The sequence below is a fragment of the Sinocyclocheilus rhinocerous genome, unplaced genomic scaffold (genome assembly GCF_001515625.1).
Source record: "Sinocyclocheilus rhinocerous isolate Xijiao unplaced genomic scaffold, SAMN03320098_v1.1 scaffold4525, whole genome shotgun sequence".
Classification (NCBI taxonomy): Eukaryota; Metazoa; Chordata; class Actinopteri; order Cypriniformes; family Cyprinidae; genus Sinocyclocheilus; species Sinocyclocheilus rhinocerous.
The window spans coordinates 75,241-94,837 of record NW_015652262.1 but is presented as its reverse complement, the minus strand read 5'-3'; the positions used below and the strand labels follow the sequence as shown (position 1 = coordinate 94,837).

Genomic DNA, 19,597 nt, shown 5'->3' with positions numbered 1-19,597 from the left:
AACATTTTTATTTAATTTAAATAATAAATACCTTTTATATTTTATTTATATTTTATATAAAATATTGAAACACACTACCTTTCAAATGTTTGGTGTAAGTTAGATTTAGATTTTTTTTAAGAAATTACTTTTTTTCTCAGCAAGAATGCAATAAATTGTTCAGAAGTGACAGTAAATAATTTTTGAATATTATAAAAAGTTTGTATTTCATATAAATGCAGACTTGGTGAGCAAAAGAGACTTTCAGAAACATTAAAAAAATCTCACTGACCCAAAACCTTTAAATGGTAGTGCATGAGATATATATTGAGATATATATATATATATATACATACATATGTAGTTAATTCATTTATTATTTTTATTTAAATATTTTATATTAAATGTGGGTTTTTTTATAATATGCATTTTATAATTAGTTTTTCATTGATTGCAATAGATTTTTGCAATATCATTTTCAATAGATTGCATCTATTTGCACTCACATCAGAACCAATCTGCAACCATGCGAATTATGACCAAACTACTTACTGTATTTATAATAACGATGAAGAAATGAAGATGTCTTATTGGCCTAAGCAACACAGCAGTGAAATACCAGCTGACCACAGCAGCAGCACGTCTTGTACTCACTTGGGTCCCGTGACGGTGGGTATGCAGGTGGATCCGTGATGACAGGGATTCTGACCCGGATAACACAGATCCTCCTCATACTCTTCACACTTCTGGCCTGTCACGCACATCAACAGAAAAAACACCGTAACACTCCACATAAACCAGTCGTCTCTTATGAATCAATGTTAATACTGACCTGAGAAGGGGTGCGGACAGACGCAGCTGTAGTTTCCCACTCCATCCACACAGATGGTGCCATTCTCACACTCGTTCTCCACACAATCATCGACATCCACCTCACAGAACTGACCGGCGAAGCCCGCAGGACACCAGCAGCTGCAGACAGACCAAGCCAGCTTCATCACATTTATTGCTGCGGTTTCTAGTTTTCAGCTTCAGTAAGGTGTGTGTTCGCACCTGAAGCCTTTTCTAGCCTCGTCGCTGCGACAGGTTCCTCCGTTCACACATGGATTGCCTTCACAAGCGCCGACAGAAACCTCACAATTCCTCCCCTAGAAAAACCAGCAGAGAGGCCTTTAAACGAATGCTCACTTTAATACTCTTCAGAAGCACGTTCAGAAAATCATTCTGAAATGTACTTGGGACGGTTTAAACGGTTCACTGTACAGTCCTACTGTACGCTTACGGAGGGAATGGCTTCATGTGGGGCAGGGTGCAGTTTTAGTGCTTATGTTCAACCAAAAGTGTCTTATTCGAGATGTTTAATAGATTTGAGAAGTCTTCTGGATGTGCGTTTCTGATTTTCCTGAGGGTCGGGTTTACTGGCTGTATGTGGGCAAAATGAAAATAAATAATAGATGACATAAAACTAAATAAAATCAAATAAAAAATAAATAATAGATGGCAAACTTAAAACTAAAAAACTTACAATTTTGAAATGTTGTCTTTTTTTAACCCAAGTTAAAGTACTAAAATGACTAAAAATGAAATAAAAGTCAATTGAAATGAAACGAATAAAAATGACAAAAGCACTAAAACGTGAGCTAGAATAAAATGAAAACAAAAAAATATGAATATGAATAAATACCACAAAAGTACACAAATAATAGTTAGTTAACTCTTAATTGGACTTTCTTTTTTAATATTTACTGTGTGTATTTTTTATTTGTATAAATTTTTTTCCAAGCAGCTTTATTTTGTATCAACATGAAATGCAGTTCATAATTTATTTTACTTCTAGAATGTGATGTGCTACTCTGGTAAAAGCCCAAAAACACATGGTATTACCATAGTACTATGTCCAAAAAAACTATTAAAAACATTTTTGTTATTGTAACATTTTGATTATTATATATATATATATATATATATATATATATATATGAATATATTTTCACATACTAAAATTACCAAAACAAACTGAAAATACAAACTACATAAAAATGTTTATAAATACTAAAAATGTATATTATTCATACTTAAATAATACTAACAAAGAATGCAAATGTGTTAATAGAACTAATTTAGAGCTTTAAAATTTTTATCTTCATTCCGCTGAAATGTCTTGTCACGTAAACTTACACTTAAAGAAACAGCTCACCCCAAAATTTGCTGATGGTTCACTCTCAGGCCATCCGGGATGTAGATGAGCTTGTTTCTTCACTGGCACCCATTCACTCATTCACGAGGACTAAAAATGAAATAAAAGTCAATTGAAATGAAACGAATAAAAATGACAAAAGCACTAAAACGTGAGCTAGAATAAAATGAAAACAAAAAAATATGAATATGAATAAATACCACAAAAGTACACAAATAATAGTTAGTTAACTCTTAATTGGACTTTCTTTTTTAATATTTACTGTGTGTATTTTTTATTTGTATAAATTTTTTTCCAAGCAGCTTTATTTTGTATCAACATGAAATGCAGTTCATAATTTATTTTACTTCTAGAATGTGATGTGCTACTCTGGTAAAAGCCCAAAAACACATGGTATTACCATAGTACTATGTCCAAAAAAACTATTAAAAACATTTTTGTTATTGTAACATTTTGATTATTATATATATATATATATATATATATATATATATATATGAATATATTTTCACATACTAAAATTACCAAAACAAACTGAAAATACAAACTACATAAAAATGTTTATAAATACTAAAAATGTATATTATTCATACTTAAATAATACTAACAAAGAATGCAAATGTGTTAATAGAACTAATTTAGAGCTTTAAAATTTTTATCTTCATTCCGCTGAAATGTCTTGTCACGTAAACTTACACTTAAAGAAACAGCTCACCCCAAAATTTGCTGATGGTTCACTCTCAGGCCATCCGGGATGTAGATGAGCTTGTTTCTTCACTGGCACCCATTCACTCATTCACGAGTCCAAACAGCTGCTAAAAACATCACAATATCTGTTTAGAACCGTTGTGGCTCATAAACGGTGCTTGATCTGTGCAGATTTCACTCCTGATTCAGACCAGACCACTTTTTTACTGGATTAAGCATTATTATGAATAGAGGACTTATATTTTAGTCGGAAGCGACGGTTTAAAGTGGCTTAATGATAGATTAGTTTCTTACAAACATGCAGCTTTTGGCTTCACAAGATGTTAACTGATGGACTGGAGTGGTGTGGATTATTGTGATGTTTTTATCAGCTGTTTGGACTCTCATTCTGACGGCACCCATTCACATCCATTGGTGAGCAAGTGATGCAATGCTACATTTCTCCAAATCTGGTGAAGAAACAAACTCACCTACATCTCGGATGGCCTGAGGGTGAGCACATTTTCAGCAAATTTTCATTTTTAGTGTGAACTATTATTGCTATAATTATGTCACATAAACAGTTGTGTCCGTGTATTGAACCTGTAATGTTTGTAGCGGTATGCTCAGTAAAGGATGTTCAGGACCTTGTGACCCTGCGGACAGCTGCACTTGTACTGGTGTACCGGGTCGCTGTGGCACAGGCCTTGATTCTGGCAGGGGTTCGACGAACACGGGCTGCATTTCTCAGACACAGACGGATCCACAGGACCTGAGGGAGAGCAGACTCTCAAGCTGAATCCTCAAAGGAAACGGCCTTTCTTTCTGATCTGGTGATCTCTGTCACGCACCTGTGCACTGGAAGGTATTGCCTGGCGTTGTGAGCAGCAGTTTTCCCTCCACACCCTGCGGCCCGGCGCAGCGGGCGATACCGGGCTCCTTGTAGCCGCTTTTCACCCAGTCACAGAGCCAGCGCAGGCGACAGTCACAGTACAGCGGGTTTGCGCCGATCGCCCTTGATGAAGGCAGAAAACCCATACGGATGATCAAATGAGACGCAAATGAGGTAACCGACATGACGAGTATTTGACAGTAAATTCATGCATTCATATCCCATCCAAAATGACAATTTTGACATACTGACACAGTTTTAAAGGTGCAGTACATCTACTGTAGAAGCACTCCACTCCCATTACATTTGTGAATTCAACAATTTCTCTTACATGATTGCAATCAATTTATGTCCATTTATTTACACCTTTCTATTCTTTATCATTTATTTTAATGCATTTTAAAATTAATTTTATTTTTCACTTATCATTCATTTCTTAACATTTATCTCCATTTTTGTCCATTTAAAATGTTACTAAGATTAGAGAGAGAGAGAGAGAGAGAGAGAGAGAGATTTTGGCTTATTTTCAATGATAATAATAATAATAAGAAGAACAATATACAACCTACAGTACTTCTATTTTTCAGAAATGCTATCACAATATTCTATTATTACAAATAACAACAACAACAAAAATTATTATAATATATAATAGTTATTTTTATTCATAATATTAATATGATCATAATATAATTATTTTCATGATACTGTCGTCACAATTACGTTTTCTCATCACTGTAATCCATCCGTATGTTTTACTTTTATGTTTTTTAATGTCATTTTCATTATTCTCAATCAGCGTTGTTATCGTCAACTACAACTAAAACTATTACAATTGTTTTTGGAATTGAAACACTGCTAAATGTAAATATAAATATTAGATGAAAAATAAGATTTACAACAACACATATCAAAATTACTAAAACTTTAATATAAATTTAAAATGATAACTTAAAATATATAAAGAAAAGCTAATTCAAAATATTAATAAATACAATAATAGTGCATAATACCAAAATAACACTGCTCTCAATGGCGATTTTCATTTGATTCATTGCTGCAATACAGTAATTATAAGTAGAAAGAGTGAAAAATTTAAGGGGGTCTGAATACTTTCTGTACCCACTGTATATATATATATATATATATATATATATACACACAGTATATATATATATTTTTTTTTTACTTTACAGTGATACAAATGTAGTGACATGTATTTAGTTGTCAAGAAAATGATGTCACAACCCCAAAATGGGCTTGTTTTAAATAAATCAAATTATAATTGTATGTTGTCTTTTGATTATGGAGTGAAATATGACCTGGACGTGTTTGACATACACGTGGGTGAGTCAGACAGAAGCAGGTGTGAATGTAAGACAGGTGAGACTCACAGGTGTGAGAGAGATGCTGCGTCTCTGAAGACTTCCTGGTGTAATTCAGAAATATTGTTGCCATGGAGAGATCTGCAATAAACACACAACAGCGAGGAGAACAAGTGTGGGTTGAGAGGAGGTCAAACCATTCCATCTGTATGTTTGTTGAGCTTTCTGTGAGACGATACGGGTGTTTTCAGAGGAGCAGATCCAGTAAGAAACTCACAGCAGGCGGAGAGAGGACAGGCCTCCAAACACCAGAGGAGGAATACAGCGCAGCGCATTATAACTTAAGATACTGTAAAACACCACAACACACGACAGACGATTATAAACAAACAACGTGTGCGAGTGTGTGTGTGTGAGAGAGTGTGTGTGAGTGAGTGTGTGTGTGTGTGTGAATGTGAGTGTGTGTGTGAGAGAGAGACGCTTACAGTGTGGTGAGTTGACTCATGTTGGCAAAAGACGAGTTGGACAAGAAACTGATTTTATTGTTGCTCAAGTCACTGAAATAAAGCACAAAAAAGTACTTTCATTTTATAATAATAATAAAAATTATTTTTTTTGTAATTTACTGTATATATAATATATCAAAATATTTTAGTTATACATATTATAACGACAACAGAAACAATTATGATAATAATACATAATATTAATAATATTGTTATTCTTTATACATTTATATGTATGATATTTTTCTATTATTAATTTTGTTATAAATTACTTTTAATTATTAAATATAATAATAATAATAATAATAATACATTATTATCATCATCATTATTATTATTATTACTATAATTATCTTTTATTTTTATGATGTTAAACATTTCATTACACCAAATACACCAAATAATGTTCTTTTTAGCAGCATCATATGATCCCTTTAATAACATTATTACTGTTGTCATTATTATTTAATTTATCATGTCATTATTTGTACTCCACCATATGAAACATTATACAATAATAATAACAGATTATTATTAATAAAATATATTATAGAATATTGCAACATTATATTATGAATTATGTATAACAACAACAGCAACAATAATAATCATTAGCAATAATAATAATAATAATAACAATTATTATTATTTTTAATGTATACAATATTATATAGAATCATATTTTAATAATTATTTTTTTCTATTAATAACTATATGTAACAACAACAATTATAATAATAATACTAGATTTTATTATTATCATTAATGTATATTATATAATATAGTAATATTATAATATTATTTGGCAATAATTACTACAACACTTTTATTACATACAGAAAATTTGTTCTTAGTAATTATTGTTAGTATTAGTATTCATTTTTATAATTTAGCATTTCTGTACTATTATCAAGTGAAACATTATACGACAATAATAACAGATTACTATTATTATTAGTATTATTATTATTATTGTTGTTGTTGTTGTTGTAAACCAATATAATAAATGTTGCATACAATCTATTATTATTATTATTATTATTATTATTATTATTTCCTACAATACAACTATTTATATTCATTTGCTGGTCTGGTATATATATTAAAGCAATGAAAGTGAATGTAACTGAATATGAAGATCTGACACTCACACCAGCTGCAGCTGTTTGAATGCTGAGAGCTCTTTAGGCACCGCAACAAACAGATTCCCATCCAGGTATCTATGGAGACAGACAGAGAGAGAGTTCATCAGACACTCAAATACAGGCAGACAGGAATCCCGCAGCATTAGCATAAGCGCGTGTGACTCACAGTTCAGTGACATTGTGTGGGACGCCGCGGGGTAAAGCCAACAGGTGCTTGTTGCTGCAGCGCACCACGGTATCCAGACACGTGCACTGCTCAGGACACGCCGGCTTAGGGACACAACTCACGTCGTCTTCAATCAGAGCTGAACGTGTGTGGAGGAGATATGTTCAGAAACACAGTCACAGAAAGCATGACATTTGTGGACTTTGATGAATAATTAGCCAATATAAAATTCAATAACAAATTATAGATAGCAGATGAGTTTGGAAGCCTGTTTATGCCAAGGAATAAAACAAAAAGCCATTGTGATTTTCACAATTCACAGTAATTGCGTTATTTTCTTAGAGAGAATTGCGAGATATTATCGAACAATTCTGAGAAGCAAAGTCAGATTTGTTAGATCAAAAGTTGCAATTACCTCTTTTATTTTTATTCTGTGGCGGAAAAAAATAAAACTTTATATCTTACAATTCTGACTTTTTTCTCAGAACTGCGAGATTGTGAACTCAGATTTGCCAGAAAAAGTTTGAATTGCAAGAAAACTCAAAATTGAGAGCTATAAACTCACAACTGTGAAAAAGTCAGAACTGTGAGATATAAACTTAGAATTGCAAGAAAATGTGGAATTGTGAGAAAATCTAAATTCTGCATTCATATCTTGCAATTCAGACTTTTTTCTCAGAACTGTGAGATGTAAACTCAGATTTGCAAGAAAAGAAGTCTGAATTGTGAGAAAAAAAAAGTTGCAATTACCTTTTTTAATTTTTTTCTGTGGCGGAAACGAAAAACCGAATTGCGAGAAACAAACTCAGAATTGCAAAAAAAGAAAAAATTCAAAATAGCAAGATATGAACTAAGAATTGTGAGAAAACTCAGAATTGCGAAAAAGTCAGAAATGTGAGATAAAAATTTGCAATTACATAATTTTATATCCATTGGCGAAAACATACTTTCATAGATGAGATTATTTATATACATATATAAATTATTTAATATAAGTTTAATATTATTATTTAATATAAGTCTTGTGATAGTATCAGTAAAAATGTGTTGAAAACTACAGTACAAATTAATCAGTAATGTTCTGGATCATATAGGCTACCACTGTTTTCCAGTAAAAGTGTTTTATTTACGCAGTTCCATTTTACAGTAGCTGTAAAAAAATATTAAAAACTTAATTATTTGATTAAAAAAAATTGGAATATTACTTGTAAATATATTAAAATATAACAATATATTATTAGTAGTAAATATATAAATAAAATGAGATCATTTTTTGTTCTAGATCCAGAGAAAATGTTGGAAATAAGAAAATCCTTACTGTTGTGCCCTGAATACATAAATTACTTCAGCAAATTCAGAGAGAAATTAAGGTACCATTTATTAATTTATTTTTAATAATCTGCACCTAGACAGAATTTTTCGTACATTTTCTTAAGTTCATTATTAGTAGTATTATTTGAAACTTGAAATAGTCACTGATCACATGCCTTTTGCAGCTCAGGCGATAAAGTTGAAGACTAAATCAGTGCTGCGTTTTATTGTAAATTGAGTTCTGGAAAACACATTTAATCAAACTTGTGTAGCTAGAAGCATCTGCCTTCACATATTTGAGTAGAGTATGTTTCGGCCTTCCAAATGATGAAGATGTAGGACAGTGAAAAACCTGAAAGCCTCATTTACCCTTGTCACAAAGGAAGTCCGGCTTTGCCACGTCCTGCAGTGGGATCTCTCTGAGGAAGGCTGGGTTCTGACAGCGAGGGTTTCCCGTCACGATCTGCCGAGATCGCAGCCACTCGCCCAACCAGGACAGACGACAATCACAGTTAAAAGGGTTTGCCAGAAGGTTTCTGAAAAAGACCATTAAGATTAAACAGAGTTAACACATTCAGATCAGACACATTAATAATAGGAAGCGAGAACTAAAGGCGTTTACAGGGTGGAGAGGTTTGGCAGCGTGTGGAAGGCTCCAGGCATGATGGTGGTAAGCTGGTTGTCATAGAGCGAGAGCAGACGTACGTTCTGCAGGCCTGCAAAGCTGCTGTTGTGGATGCAACGGATGCGATTATTCCTCAGCATCCTAACAAAGACAGAACAAAGGTTTCAGGGCTTCAGGGTGACTGTGAGGAACTATGAAAATGGCTGAGCTTGCTTTGACTGTTCTTGAGTAATGATGCATTTGCACAATCCTCCAGTGATACATTTAAAGATAATGATACATTTAAATAAATGAACAGCTTCACCACAAATATATGAACATCATGGACTGTTGTGAGAATCCATACCAGCGCTGAACAAAAAGAAGGATCATTCTTTTAAACTTGAGTATTTGGTTTTCTGATGTATTGTACCATTCTTTTATACCATTGTTTGTTTGTTAGTTTTTTAACAGCTGTAAATTTACACATCTTTAACACAAAACATAAACTAATATTTAATTTAAAATATAAGAAATATTTTTATCAGTGAATATATAAATGAAAATTTCTATATTTGAAAAATGAAAATTCAGAAAATCCTTCCTGTTGAGCCCTGAATGCATAAATTAGTCCAGTATAAATTGGGACAAAAATGTATCTATTAACAGACCAGTCATCCAACCAACCAATCAATCAGTCGGTCAGTCAACCAACAAATCTGTTAATCAACCAACCAACCAATCAATCAATCAGTCAGTCATCCTATCAATCACTCATACTACCAATCAACCTGTTAAACAACTAATCAATCAGTCAACCTACCAATCTGTTATTCAACCAACCAACCAATCAACCACCAGTCATGTCAGTCATTCACTCATACTACCAGTCAATCAGTTAACCGACTAATCAAACAATCTATTAACCCATCAATCAGTCATCCAACCAACTAATCAATCAGTCAACCAACCAACCAATCTATTAACCATTAGTCAGTCATCCATCCAATCAATCAATCAATCAATCAATCAATCAATCAATCAATCAATCAATCAATCAATCAATCAATCAATCAATCAGTCAGTCAACCAACCAATCTGTTAATCAAACAACCAGCCAATCAGAAATCCTACCAGTCAATCACTCATACTACACATCACATTACCAAATAATCAATCAGTCAACCAGCCAATCTATTAAACAACCAATCAGACAGTCATTCAACCAGCCAATCAATCAGTCATCCTATCAATCACTCATACTACCAATCAATCAGATAACCAACGATTCAATCAACCAACCAATCTATTAAACAAGCAACCAACCAACCAGTCATCCTGACAGTCACTCATACTACCAATCAATCAGCAGTGTTTCCCATTCATTAACTAGACTGTGGCGGCCCATATGAATTTAACTTTAAAATGTACAAAATTTTCTTACGGGGGGGCATGCCCCCGGACCCCACTAGAGGGATCGAGGACCACCCACCACAGTCTCACAAAATTCTGTGGGAAACACTGAATCAGTTAACCAATTATTCAGTCAAGCAACCAACCAACCAGTCATTCTGACAGTCACTCATACTACCAATCAATCAGTTAACCAACTAATCAATCAGTCAACCAATCTATTAAACAGGCAACGAACCAACCAGTCATCCTGACAGTCACTCATATTACCAATCAATCAGTTAACCAACTAATCAATCAGTCAACCAACCAACCAATCAACCACCCATCCTATCAGCCAATCACTAATACTACCAGTCAATCAGTTAACCAAGTAATCAAGCAATCTATTAAGCAACTAATCAGTCAGTCATCCAACTAACCAATCAGTCAGTCAACCAATCAATCAGTTAGCCAACCAACCAATCAATCGATCATACTAACAATCAATCAGTCAACCAACCAATCTGTAATCCTATCAGTCAATCAGTCATACTACCATTACACTACCATTCCATCAGTTAACCAACTAATCAATCAATCAACCAACCAACAACCAACCAGTCATTGTCATACTACCAATCATTTGGCCAATTAACCAATCCAATAATCAATCAACCAATAACTCAGTCATCCTATGTCAATCAGTCAACCAACCCAACCAACTGAATAGTAGAACAACTAAAGACTTACAAATTACTTGAAACTGTTTTAATTATGTAAAACCACAACTAGTTATACAACAAGCATGCTTCTCAGAGTACTAGAAATGCTGTGGCAGAAATGATGGTGAAAAGGACACTTGCAGCATGCGTAATCCGTCCATTCCCCGGAACATTCCTCCACGTATGGACACCAGGTGGTTGGCGGTCACATGAAGTTCAACCACAGATGACGCACCATCAAAAGCTCCATCCTCAATCTCAGTGATTTTATTGTTGCTAAGGTTTCTGTGAGAGAAATGCACCAAAAACTGGTTTATTGACCACTTCAGTTCAACGATAAGTAATACAGTGTATTTTGACACTGTTTCATCATAATATGTAGAGCATAAATGTCAGTCTCACATTTTCTTGAGATGTGTGAGGGACCGAAAGAGTCCTGTTGCCTCCAGGATGGACAAGTCATTGTTATTGAGACGTCTGAAAGAATGCAATAAAGACAATGAAATAAACAATGTTAGCATGTTGCTAAGCTAACGATGTTCTACTATAATACTATAAGCAGCACAAAACTATTTTTATCAAACTGTTACTAAAAAAATAATAGATTAACATCAACTTTTCTGTTGCTTCATCCGCCATCTTGGATGGATTTTTTCACTGAGCTTGTCGCAATGCATTATGGTATTGACATTTCACACAGGAGAAATGGCCAAAAGAAGGTATCGCAATTATGCAGTCTACTTTAAGAAACAGTCTTCTTATTGACAGCGCACACACTTGATGCCTTAAATACTCCCTACAGAGCCATATTGTAATTGTTGTATGTGTATATCATCTTACAGTTCAGTTGTAGAGAGCGGAAGGTGCTCAGGGAACTTGGTTAGGCGTAAATTTGAGCAGTCCACCACAGTAGCTTCACAGCGGCATTTAGGTGGACAAACAGGCTTGCTGTTACAGTCCTTATTCAAACGCGTGTCTTCTGTGCCTGAGACAAATATAAAGATGCTTTCAGAGAACCACCATTAATCAAAGGAGAGTATAAATGGGCCATTATTCAGTTTGCATAACATATAGTATTCTAGTCATATAAAAAACAGGTTCAATGAGATACTTAAAAGATATAAACAACTTACCTGGAATGTGGTACTGTTCCTTGGCTGCTATGGCAACACATGCAAGTAAACAGAAAATACAGCTTCTATGAAAGTGTAGATATACATGGAGCCAGCAAAGATCTAAATTTGAGACCTAAAACTAGACAAATAAAGACTGGAACCAAAGATTTTCTCGAATATACTGGCATTAATTCAACCGTTTCCTTGAATCTCATTGGTTGAGTAATGTTCTCTGGGTGGCAGCAAGTGACTGATCATGAGTGAGTCAATGAATCATTCAGTCAACTGATTCAGCCAAAAACATTAATTCAGGAACAAAACAAGTCACTGTCTATATGAGCAAATCATTAAATTGTTCACTCACCAATTGGTTTAATAACACTGATTAATGCAACACAGATTTGTTCAATAATACGGATTAATTTATGAACTAAACAAGTGACTGTCTATATGAGTGAGTCACTGAAGCATTCTTTCAACTGATTTGTTCATAAACACTGATTCATTAAGGAACGAAAATGTCATTAAATCGTTCACTTAACCAATTTGTTCAACAGTGCTGTTTTATTCAGGAACTACACAAGTGACTGTCTATTAACAAATCGTTGAGTTATTTACTTGATTCAAACGATTTGTTCAGAAAAAATTTAATGAAACCAGTGACTGCTATATCAGTGACTGAATAACACTGATTCATTCAGGAATTAAACAAATGACTGTCTATATGACTGAGTCACTGAATCGTTCATTCAGCTTTTTTGTACAAAAACACAGATTCATTCAGCAATCACTCAAATGATTTCTTCAATAACACTGATTCATTCAGGAATTAAACAAATGACTGTCTATATGACTGAGTCACTGAATCATTCATTCAGCTTTTTTGTACAAAAACATAGATTCATTCAGCAACTAAACAATTAGCTGTCTTGAGGAGCGAATCAGTAAATAATTCATTCAACGGATTTATTCAACAACACTAATTCATTCTGGAATGAAACCATGACTGTCTTTATGAGTGAATCATTAAATCGAAATCGATTTATTCGAAAACACTGATTCATTCAGAAATGAAACGTTGAGTTATTCACTCGATTCAAATGATTCGTTAAAAAAATTTAATGAAACCAGTGACTGCTTTTATGAGTGAATCATTAAATCATTCACTCAAATGATTTCTTCAATAACACTGATTCATTCAGGAATTAAACAAATGACTGTCTATATGACTGAGTCACTGAATCATTCATTCAGCTTTTTTGTACAAAAACATAGATTCATTCAGCAACTAAACAATTAGCTGTCTTGAGGAGCGAATTAGTAAATAATTCATTCAACGGATTTATTCAACAACACTGATTCATTCTGGAATGAAACCATGACTGTCTTTATGAGTGAATCATTAAATCATTCACTCACCTGATTTATTCGAAAACACTGATTCATTCAGAAATGAATTAGGAATTAAACAAATGACTGTCTATATGACTGAGTCACTGAATCATTCATTCAGCTTTTTTGTACAAAAACACAGATTCATTCAGCAACTAAACAATTAGCTTTCTTGAGGAGCGAATCAGTAAATAATTCATTCAACGGATTTATTCAACAACACTAATTAATTCTGGAATGAAACCATGACTGTCTTTATGAGTGAATCATTAAATCGAAATCGATTTATTCGAAAACACTGATTCATTCAGAAATGAAACAACTGACTGTCTATATGAGTGAGTCATTGAATCATTCATTTAACTGACTTGTTGAAAAACATTGATTTATTCAGGAACAAAACAAATAACTTTCTCTTATGAGTGAATCACTAAATCATTCACTCAACTGATTTGATTCATTTAGGAAACCTACTAGTGTATTGCTCAGAGAAACAATTACGACACAATTACCTGGAATTGTGCACAAAAGTCCCAGTTAAAGCTTACATGCATACTTTTAAATAAATAAATGTATGCCAATAATTGCACAGTGCGTTTGTGTATTCTACCCGAACAGCGGAACTTCTTGCTCTTGATCTGACTGATGCGTTTGTTGGCGAGCCGTCGAGGACTGGAGCATCGTGCGCCGCTGGTCTCAATCGGGTTGGAGCGCAAAAAGTCCGCCAGCCACTTCAAACCACAATCACAGACGAACGGGTTCTGAGCTAAGTGACTGGAAGAAAGCCAACAATAAAATGTCTTAATTACAGTAAATGCCCATATCAATTGTTTATTATATAACGTCTCTTACAGAGTCTGGATGGATTTCAGTGGAGTAAATGTGCCTTTGGCTAGAGTCTGGATCTTATTGTCGTACAGAGACAATAGAGACAGGTTCTCAAGGTCCTGGAAGACGTTGACGCGAACACAGTGGATTTTATTGGCATTTAATAGTCTGAAAGAGAGAAAGACAGACATCTCAGACATTACAAAGACTGTCTGGATGTTGCTATTTCAGTGCTACTTTATTCACGGACCATTAAGCAACGCCACTGTGACATTTTTCATATGTGGGTGGTAATTTTGCAGTGACATAAGCTTTTCTGTACTTACAGTAACTCTAATGCAATCAATCCATCAAAAACACCTCGAGGCAGATCTGTAATCTTATTTCCATAAAGAACCCTGGAAAACAAAACACAATCATGAGATACAATGGTGCTGATAAACAGTTTCATTTGAACCAAGTCTGCAGGGCTTGGAAACATGCAGATTTCATAAAAACTGACCATTCAGACACAAGGTTACACATACATTTAAATACAAATGTCACAAACACAAAGAGTCTGCTTAAAGTCCTATCAGGTTTAACAAGATTTAATGTTATTTTACACATTCTATTCTATTCACATTTTATGAATCTTTATGAATTTATGATTTTACATTTTACTGGACAAATCACAAGAGCCCATCCCCAAGTCTCTATGATATTTTTGTCTCTAGATATAGCTTTTTTCTTCAGTATAAGCAATGCATTCTAATGAATCAGTTGAACCGGTTCACAAAATCAAAATGATTCAAGCATTTCACAAATCGGCAACTCATGGAACCAAAACATTTGGACATGTTCGACTTGTCGTGAGTCGGTTTAACAACTCACAGATTCCTTGAACCAAAAAAACGATTTAGGGATGAATCGTTCAGACTGAGTTTGTGAACAGGTTCAACTGATTAACTGAAAAGATACGACTCAAATAGAACAATTCTGACTGAACTGCTGAATCATTTATTGAACTGGTCATTGAAGTTAACTGTTTGAAAGAAAAATAATCAGACTAATCAGATCTAAATGACTAAATGTAAGTCTATGAATCATGAATCGTTCTAATTTATTTAATCTTTTAAATGAATCAGTTGAACCAGTCCACAAAATCAATATGAGCGATTTAAACATTTGGTTCAAGCATTTCACAAGTCAACAAATCAACAAGTCAAAGAACCAAATCGTTTGGACATGTCTGACTCGTAATGAGTTGGTTTTACAGCTCACCGAGTCCTTGAACCAAAAACCGATTTGGGAATGAATCGTTCAGACTGAGTTTGTGAACTGGTTCAACTGATTGACTGAAAATACATGACTCAATAGAACAATTAATTCATGAATCAGTCGGGATGGATTGATTTTTGGACATGCTCACTGATTCCTTGAAACAAAAACTGATTTGGGGATGAATCATTTAGTCTGAGTTTGTGAACCGGTTCAACTGATTGAATGACAGAATGATTCATTCATGAGTGAATAAAGAAACAAATAAAAATGTTAATTACCTGCTGTCGAATTCTTGATATGACTTCCTCTATCAATATAGGTAATGTGCGATTCATGAATGAAACATCCTAATGAATCAGATCTTTTTATGAATCAGCTGAGGAATTAATTCACAAACTAGACTTAACTGGACCAAGTGGCTCTCAATTCAACTAAACAATTACTCACAGAACCAAATCTTTTGGAAATGTCGGATTAACAACTCAATCATTTGTTAAACCAATAACCAGTTTGTGAATTAAACATTCAGGCAGAGTCAGGCACTGATTCATTCAAAAGATTCGTCTGATTCATGAATGAATCACTACTATATCAAATCTTTTTAGTGACTGAACTGCTGAATCATTTAACTGTTCGAAAGAGCCGATTAGCAGTAACGAATCAGACCAAACTGGATCTAAGCGACTAAATGTAAGTCTATGAGATTTTATCACCCGTTTTATCAACATTTTTAAGTTGATTACTTAAAGTCAGACAGAGCATGGCAGACAATCTGGCATGAAGCATTGTTCCCGCTGAGCTGAATCGCACGCATCCTCACACAATCAAATCACATAAGACATGTATGCTAGAGACGACTAGCGCTGGAGGCCAGACACACACTCATATATTTACACAAACCGCACACGTTCACATCAGAGCCCTGCTGAGATTGTCCCAGAACAGATGTCTACAAAGAGCTCTTCATGCTACATGATGCAGAATTCAACACAGATAATAAGCGCGCATGTATGAACATGGCTATATACAGAAGTGCTGTGAAAATGTCCAGTGCATGAAGGCGTCTTGTTTACAGATTTGAATAAATGGAAATGTAATTCTCAAAACAATCATGTAAGCAGAGCCGAGACATTTTCATTAAACAAATAATAATGAAAATTATTCTTTGTGATTAAACATTTAATTTTTTTCTTCATGTGCAAAATAATTATTTATTGTGATTTTTATTATTAATAAATTTAATGGTTTATTCATATCACTGTTGCTGGGAATTTATTAAAGGCTCTACACTCCTGAAAATATATAAATAGTACAAAATATAATTTCCTGCTGTGGAAAAAGAAGTATTTGCTCCAAACGCTGTTGGAAATCATTTCTTGTAGGTCGGGGTTGTGTAAAGGAACATTAGCAGTAACGTCTACATCAACATTTCTGTTGCAGAACGATTTTATCGTATGATGTCTGAGGGCTTTATGAGACCCTCTGCAGCATTTTTATGAGTTTATGACTTGGTCATTTCCTATACCTCCATTTTCTGATTGGTTCTATCAAAGAGTTTTTCGGGTCATTTTCTGGTAAGGTCCATTTCTAGCACCGCTTCAGCTTTCTGACACACAGCCTGTTTAAAATTGTGGCTCTACAGGGTTTAAAATCCTTTGAAGGATTGAGAGCTTTTCCTTTGTTTTTTTTTTTGTTTTGTTTTTTTTTCATCATGCTATAATGAAACACCTGAATTGCTGAAATTCAGTATATTATATTAAAAAAATTATTATTATTTTTTTTAAGTCTCTTCTGCTCATCAAGGCTGCATTTGTTTGATTTAAAATACAGTAAAAACGGTAATATTTTGAAATATTATTACAATTTAAAATAACTGTTTTCTATTTGAATATATTGTCAAATATAATTTATTTCTGTGATCAAAGCCGAATTTTCAGCATCATTACTCAGAAATCATTCTAATATGCTGATTTGCTGCTCAAGCAAGATTTTCTATTATTATCAATATATTTGTGTTGCTTCATATTTTTGAAGAAATCATCATACATTTTGAATGGAAAAAGCTGACTAAAAAGTTATTTGAATAAAGGTTATTGACATCAAAAATGTATTTACTGTTACTTTTGATCAATTTAATGCATTCATGCTCAATTAAGTTATTAATTTCTTTAAAAATAAAATATATTATGTTATAATATATATATAATGCATAATATAATATAATCACTTGATTATTTGGAAATATGTTTGCTTGTTTGTACATTCAAAATCATACAAGTTTAAATAAATGGATATCAAATTACAAAAATATATATTAAGGAATACATCTTTTTATTTCATAAAATATTTGTTTTTATAGATTTGTATAAATATAACATAAAATAACATAATCATTTGATTATTTGGAAACATGTATATGCTGTGAATCCCTTTATTTTCTGGCATGTAAATCTGTAAAACAGACACAATAAGAGTGAATGAATTATAAATGCACACTTACAGTGAGTTGAGTGAGCGCAGGCCTTGAAACGCATCGGGGGCAATTTCAGATATTTGGTTATTACTCAAATCACTGCAGGGCAAAAGACAGAATGATGAAATACATGAAATGTAATGGCCATAAATATAAGGAAAAACATCTGTTTCTTAACAAATGCAGCAGATCCTAAAGCAATTTCTTCCTTAATTGGAATAAATTCTATGACAATTACATGTTGTGCTAAAACTGCATGTATAGTGATTCTAATAATTATATGTGAACTAATGAAGCTTATTTGTGTCATAGTTCATACTGTAGTTTATATAAATGTAATGACTCACATTCTGCGCAGTCTCTTGTAGGAGGCGAACGCTCCCGGAGGAACAGACTTTATACCGTTCTGCTCCAATCGTCTGAATGACAGAAAAGCAGAGAACTGGTCAACTAATGTCGAGGGTGGATGGTTAGCTTTACAGTTCAGCACTGTTACTACTAGCGTCTCCTTGGTTCCCTTATTATCATGGATACTACCTTTAGCCCTATACGGTCGATCTTACCGATGCGGGTCAAGAAAGGTAAAACCCACCAGATGTGAAGGTTAAGAGGGTAAATGTCGTTTAAGTGTCTGAAAATATTATATTCAGTTCATACTCGCGTGCTCTTTTTAAAAATGCTAAAGTTAACTTATTTTTCACAAGGGGTTAAAAACAGTCAATCTTAAATATTGGTAGTAAAAGAGACACTCACATCTCAATCATGCCTTCAGGCATGTTGGCTGGAATCGCCGTCAGACCTTTTCCTCTGCAGTCCACGATATTGTTGGTGCAGGAGCACATCGGCGGACAGGAACCAGACGCAAGACCACAGGGCTGAGGACCGGAATCAAAAACACCTCAGGAAAAGAAGGAAGCATTATAGATATTAGTATTAAGCATGCAGTTGATTGGTTTAATATTTGCTTTTCTTCCTTTTCGTTTGTTTCTTCAATTTTGGGGACTTTTGGGACAGTGTTTTTAGAATGCTTCTAAATGAAAAATTTAAATTTAAATTCCATCACATTTTTCAAATCATCATTTAATCTGTTGAGGAAATGACATTTTTGTCATTAAATAAAATGGCCGAATTTTTTGTCTTGCTCGGACTAATTTCACAGCGAGCATTTTATTTAACCAAAATGCACAAATTACACAACAACTTTGGTGATTTTTTTATATAAAATTACAGCTTATTTAGAAATAACACACAATAATAATAACATTCTCTAGCCTCCATGGTAAACAAGTACACTGACAGTTGAAAATACATATTTTACAAACAGTAAAATTGATAGAAAAATTATATGCATCTTTCACACAATTAATGTTGAAATGGTTTATGGTTGTTTTACATTGTGTTGAGATTATAAAAATAAAAATAGAGTAATATTTTTTTCAGGTATTTTGAAGTTGAAGAAACATGTGACCTTCATACTTCATACTATATTTATAAAGACTTGAATCTCTTTATAAATATTTTTGTTGGAATTTCATAAATGTTAAAAAATGTGGTTTTATATATATATATATATATTTATTTTTTATTTATTTTTTAT

The 19,597-nt window shown here is 33.4% G+C and overlaps 1 protein-coding gene across 1 annotated transcript in view; it reads right to left on the bottom strand.

The window, feature by feature from the left end:
- The window catches only part of slit1b (slit homolog 1b (Drosophila)), a 47,342-nt gene that overhangs the window by 8,276 nt on the left and 19,469 nt on the right, over positions 1–19,597 (bottom strand). Inside the window, exons 9-30 of the mRNA XM_016519902.1 lie at positions 18,754–18,898; positions 18,348–18,419; positions 18,028–18,099; positions 14,591–14,662; positions 14,289–14,432; positions 14,047–14,210; positions 12,063–12,089; positions 11,770–11,914; positions 11,332–11,406; positions 11,071–11,214; positions 8,831–8,974; positions 8,578–8,744; positions 6,898–7,036; positions 6,738–6,806; positions 5,566–5,637; positions 5,358–5,429; positions 5,150–5,221; positions 3,715–3,878; positions 3,511–3,635; positions 1,033–1,127; positions 812–951; positions 634–730 (exon numbers count right to left, since the gene is read on the bottom strand). Of these exons, the coding sequence (XP_016375388.1) occupies positions 634–730; positions 812–951; positions 1,033–1,127; positions 3,511–3,635; positions 3,715–3,878; positions 5,150–5,221; positions 5,358–5,429; positions 5,566–5,637; positions 6,738–6,806; positions 6,898–7,036; positions 8,578–8,744; positions 8,831–8,974; positions 11,071–11,214; positions 11,332–11,406; positions 11,770–11,914; positions 12,063–12,089; positions 14,047–14,210; positions 14,289–14,432; positions 14,591–14,662; positions 18,028–18,099; positions 18,348–18,419; positions 18,754–18,898 (2,416 nt within the window). The remainder of the gene's footprint in view (positions 1–633; positions 731–811; positions 952–1,032; positions 1,128–3,510; positions 3,636–3,714; positions 3,879–5,149; positions 5,222–5,357; positions 5,430–5,565; positions 5,638–6,737; positions 6,807–6,897; positions 7,037–8,577; positions 8,745–8,830; positions 8,975–11,070; positions 11,215–11,331; positions 11,407–11,769; positions 11,915–12,062; positions 12,090–14,046; positions 14,211–14,288; positions 14,433–14,590; positions 14,663–18,027; positions 18,100–18,347; positions 18,420–18,753; positions 18,899–19,597) is intronic.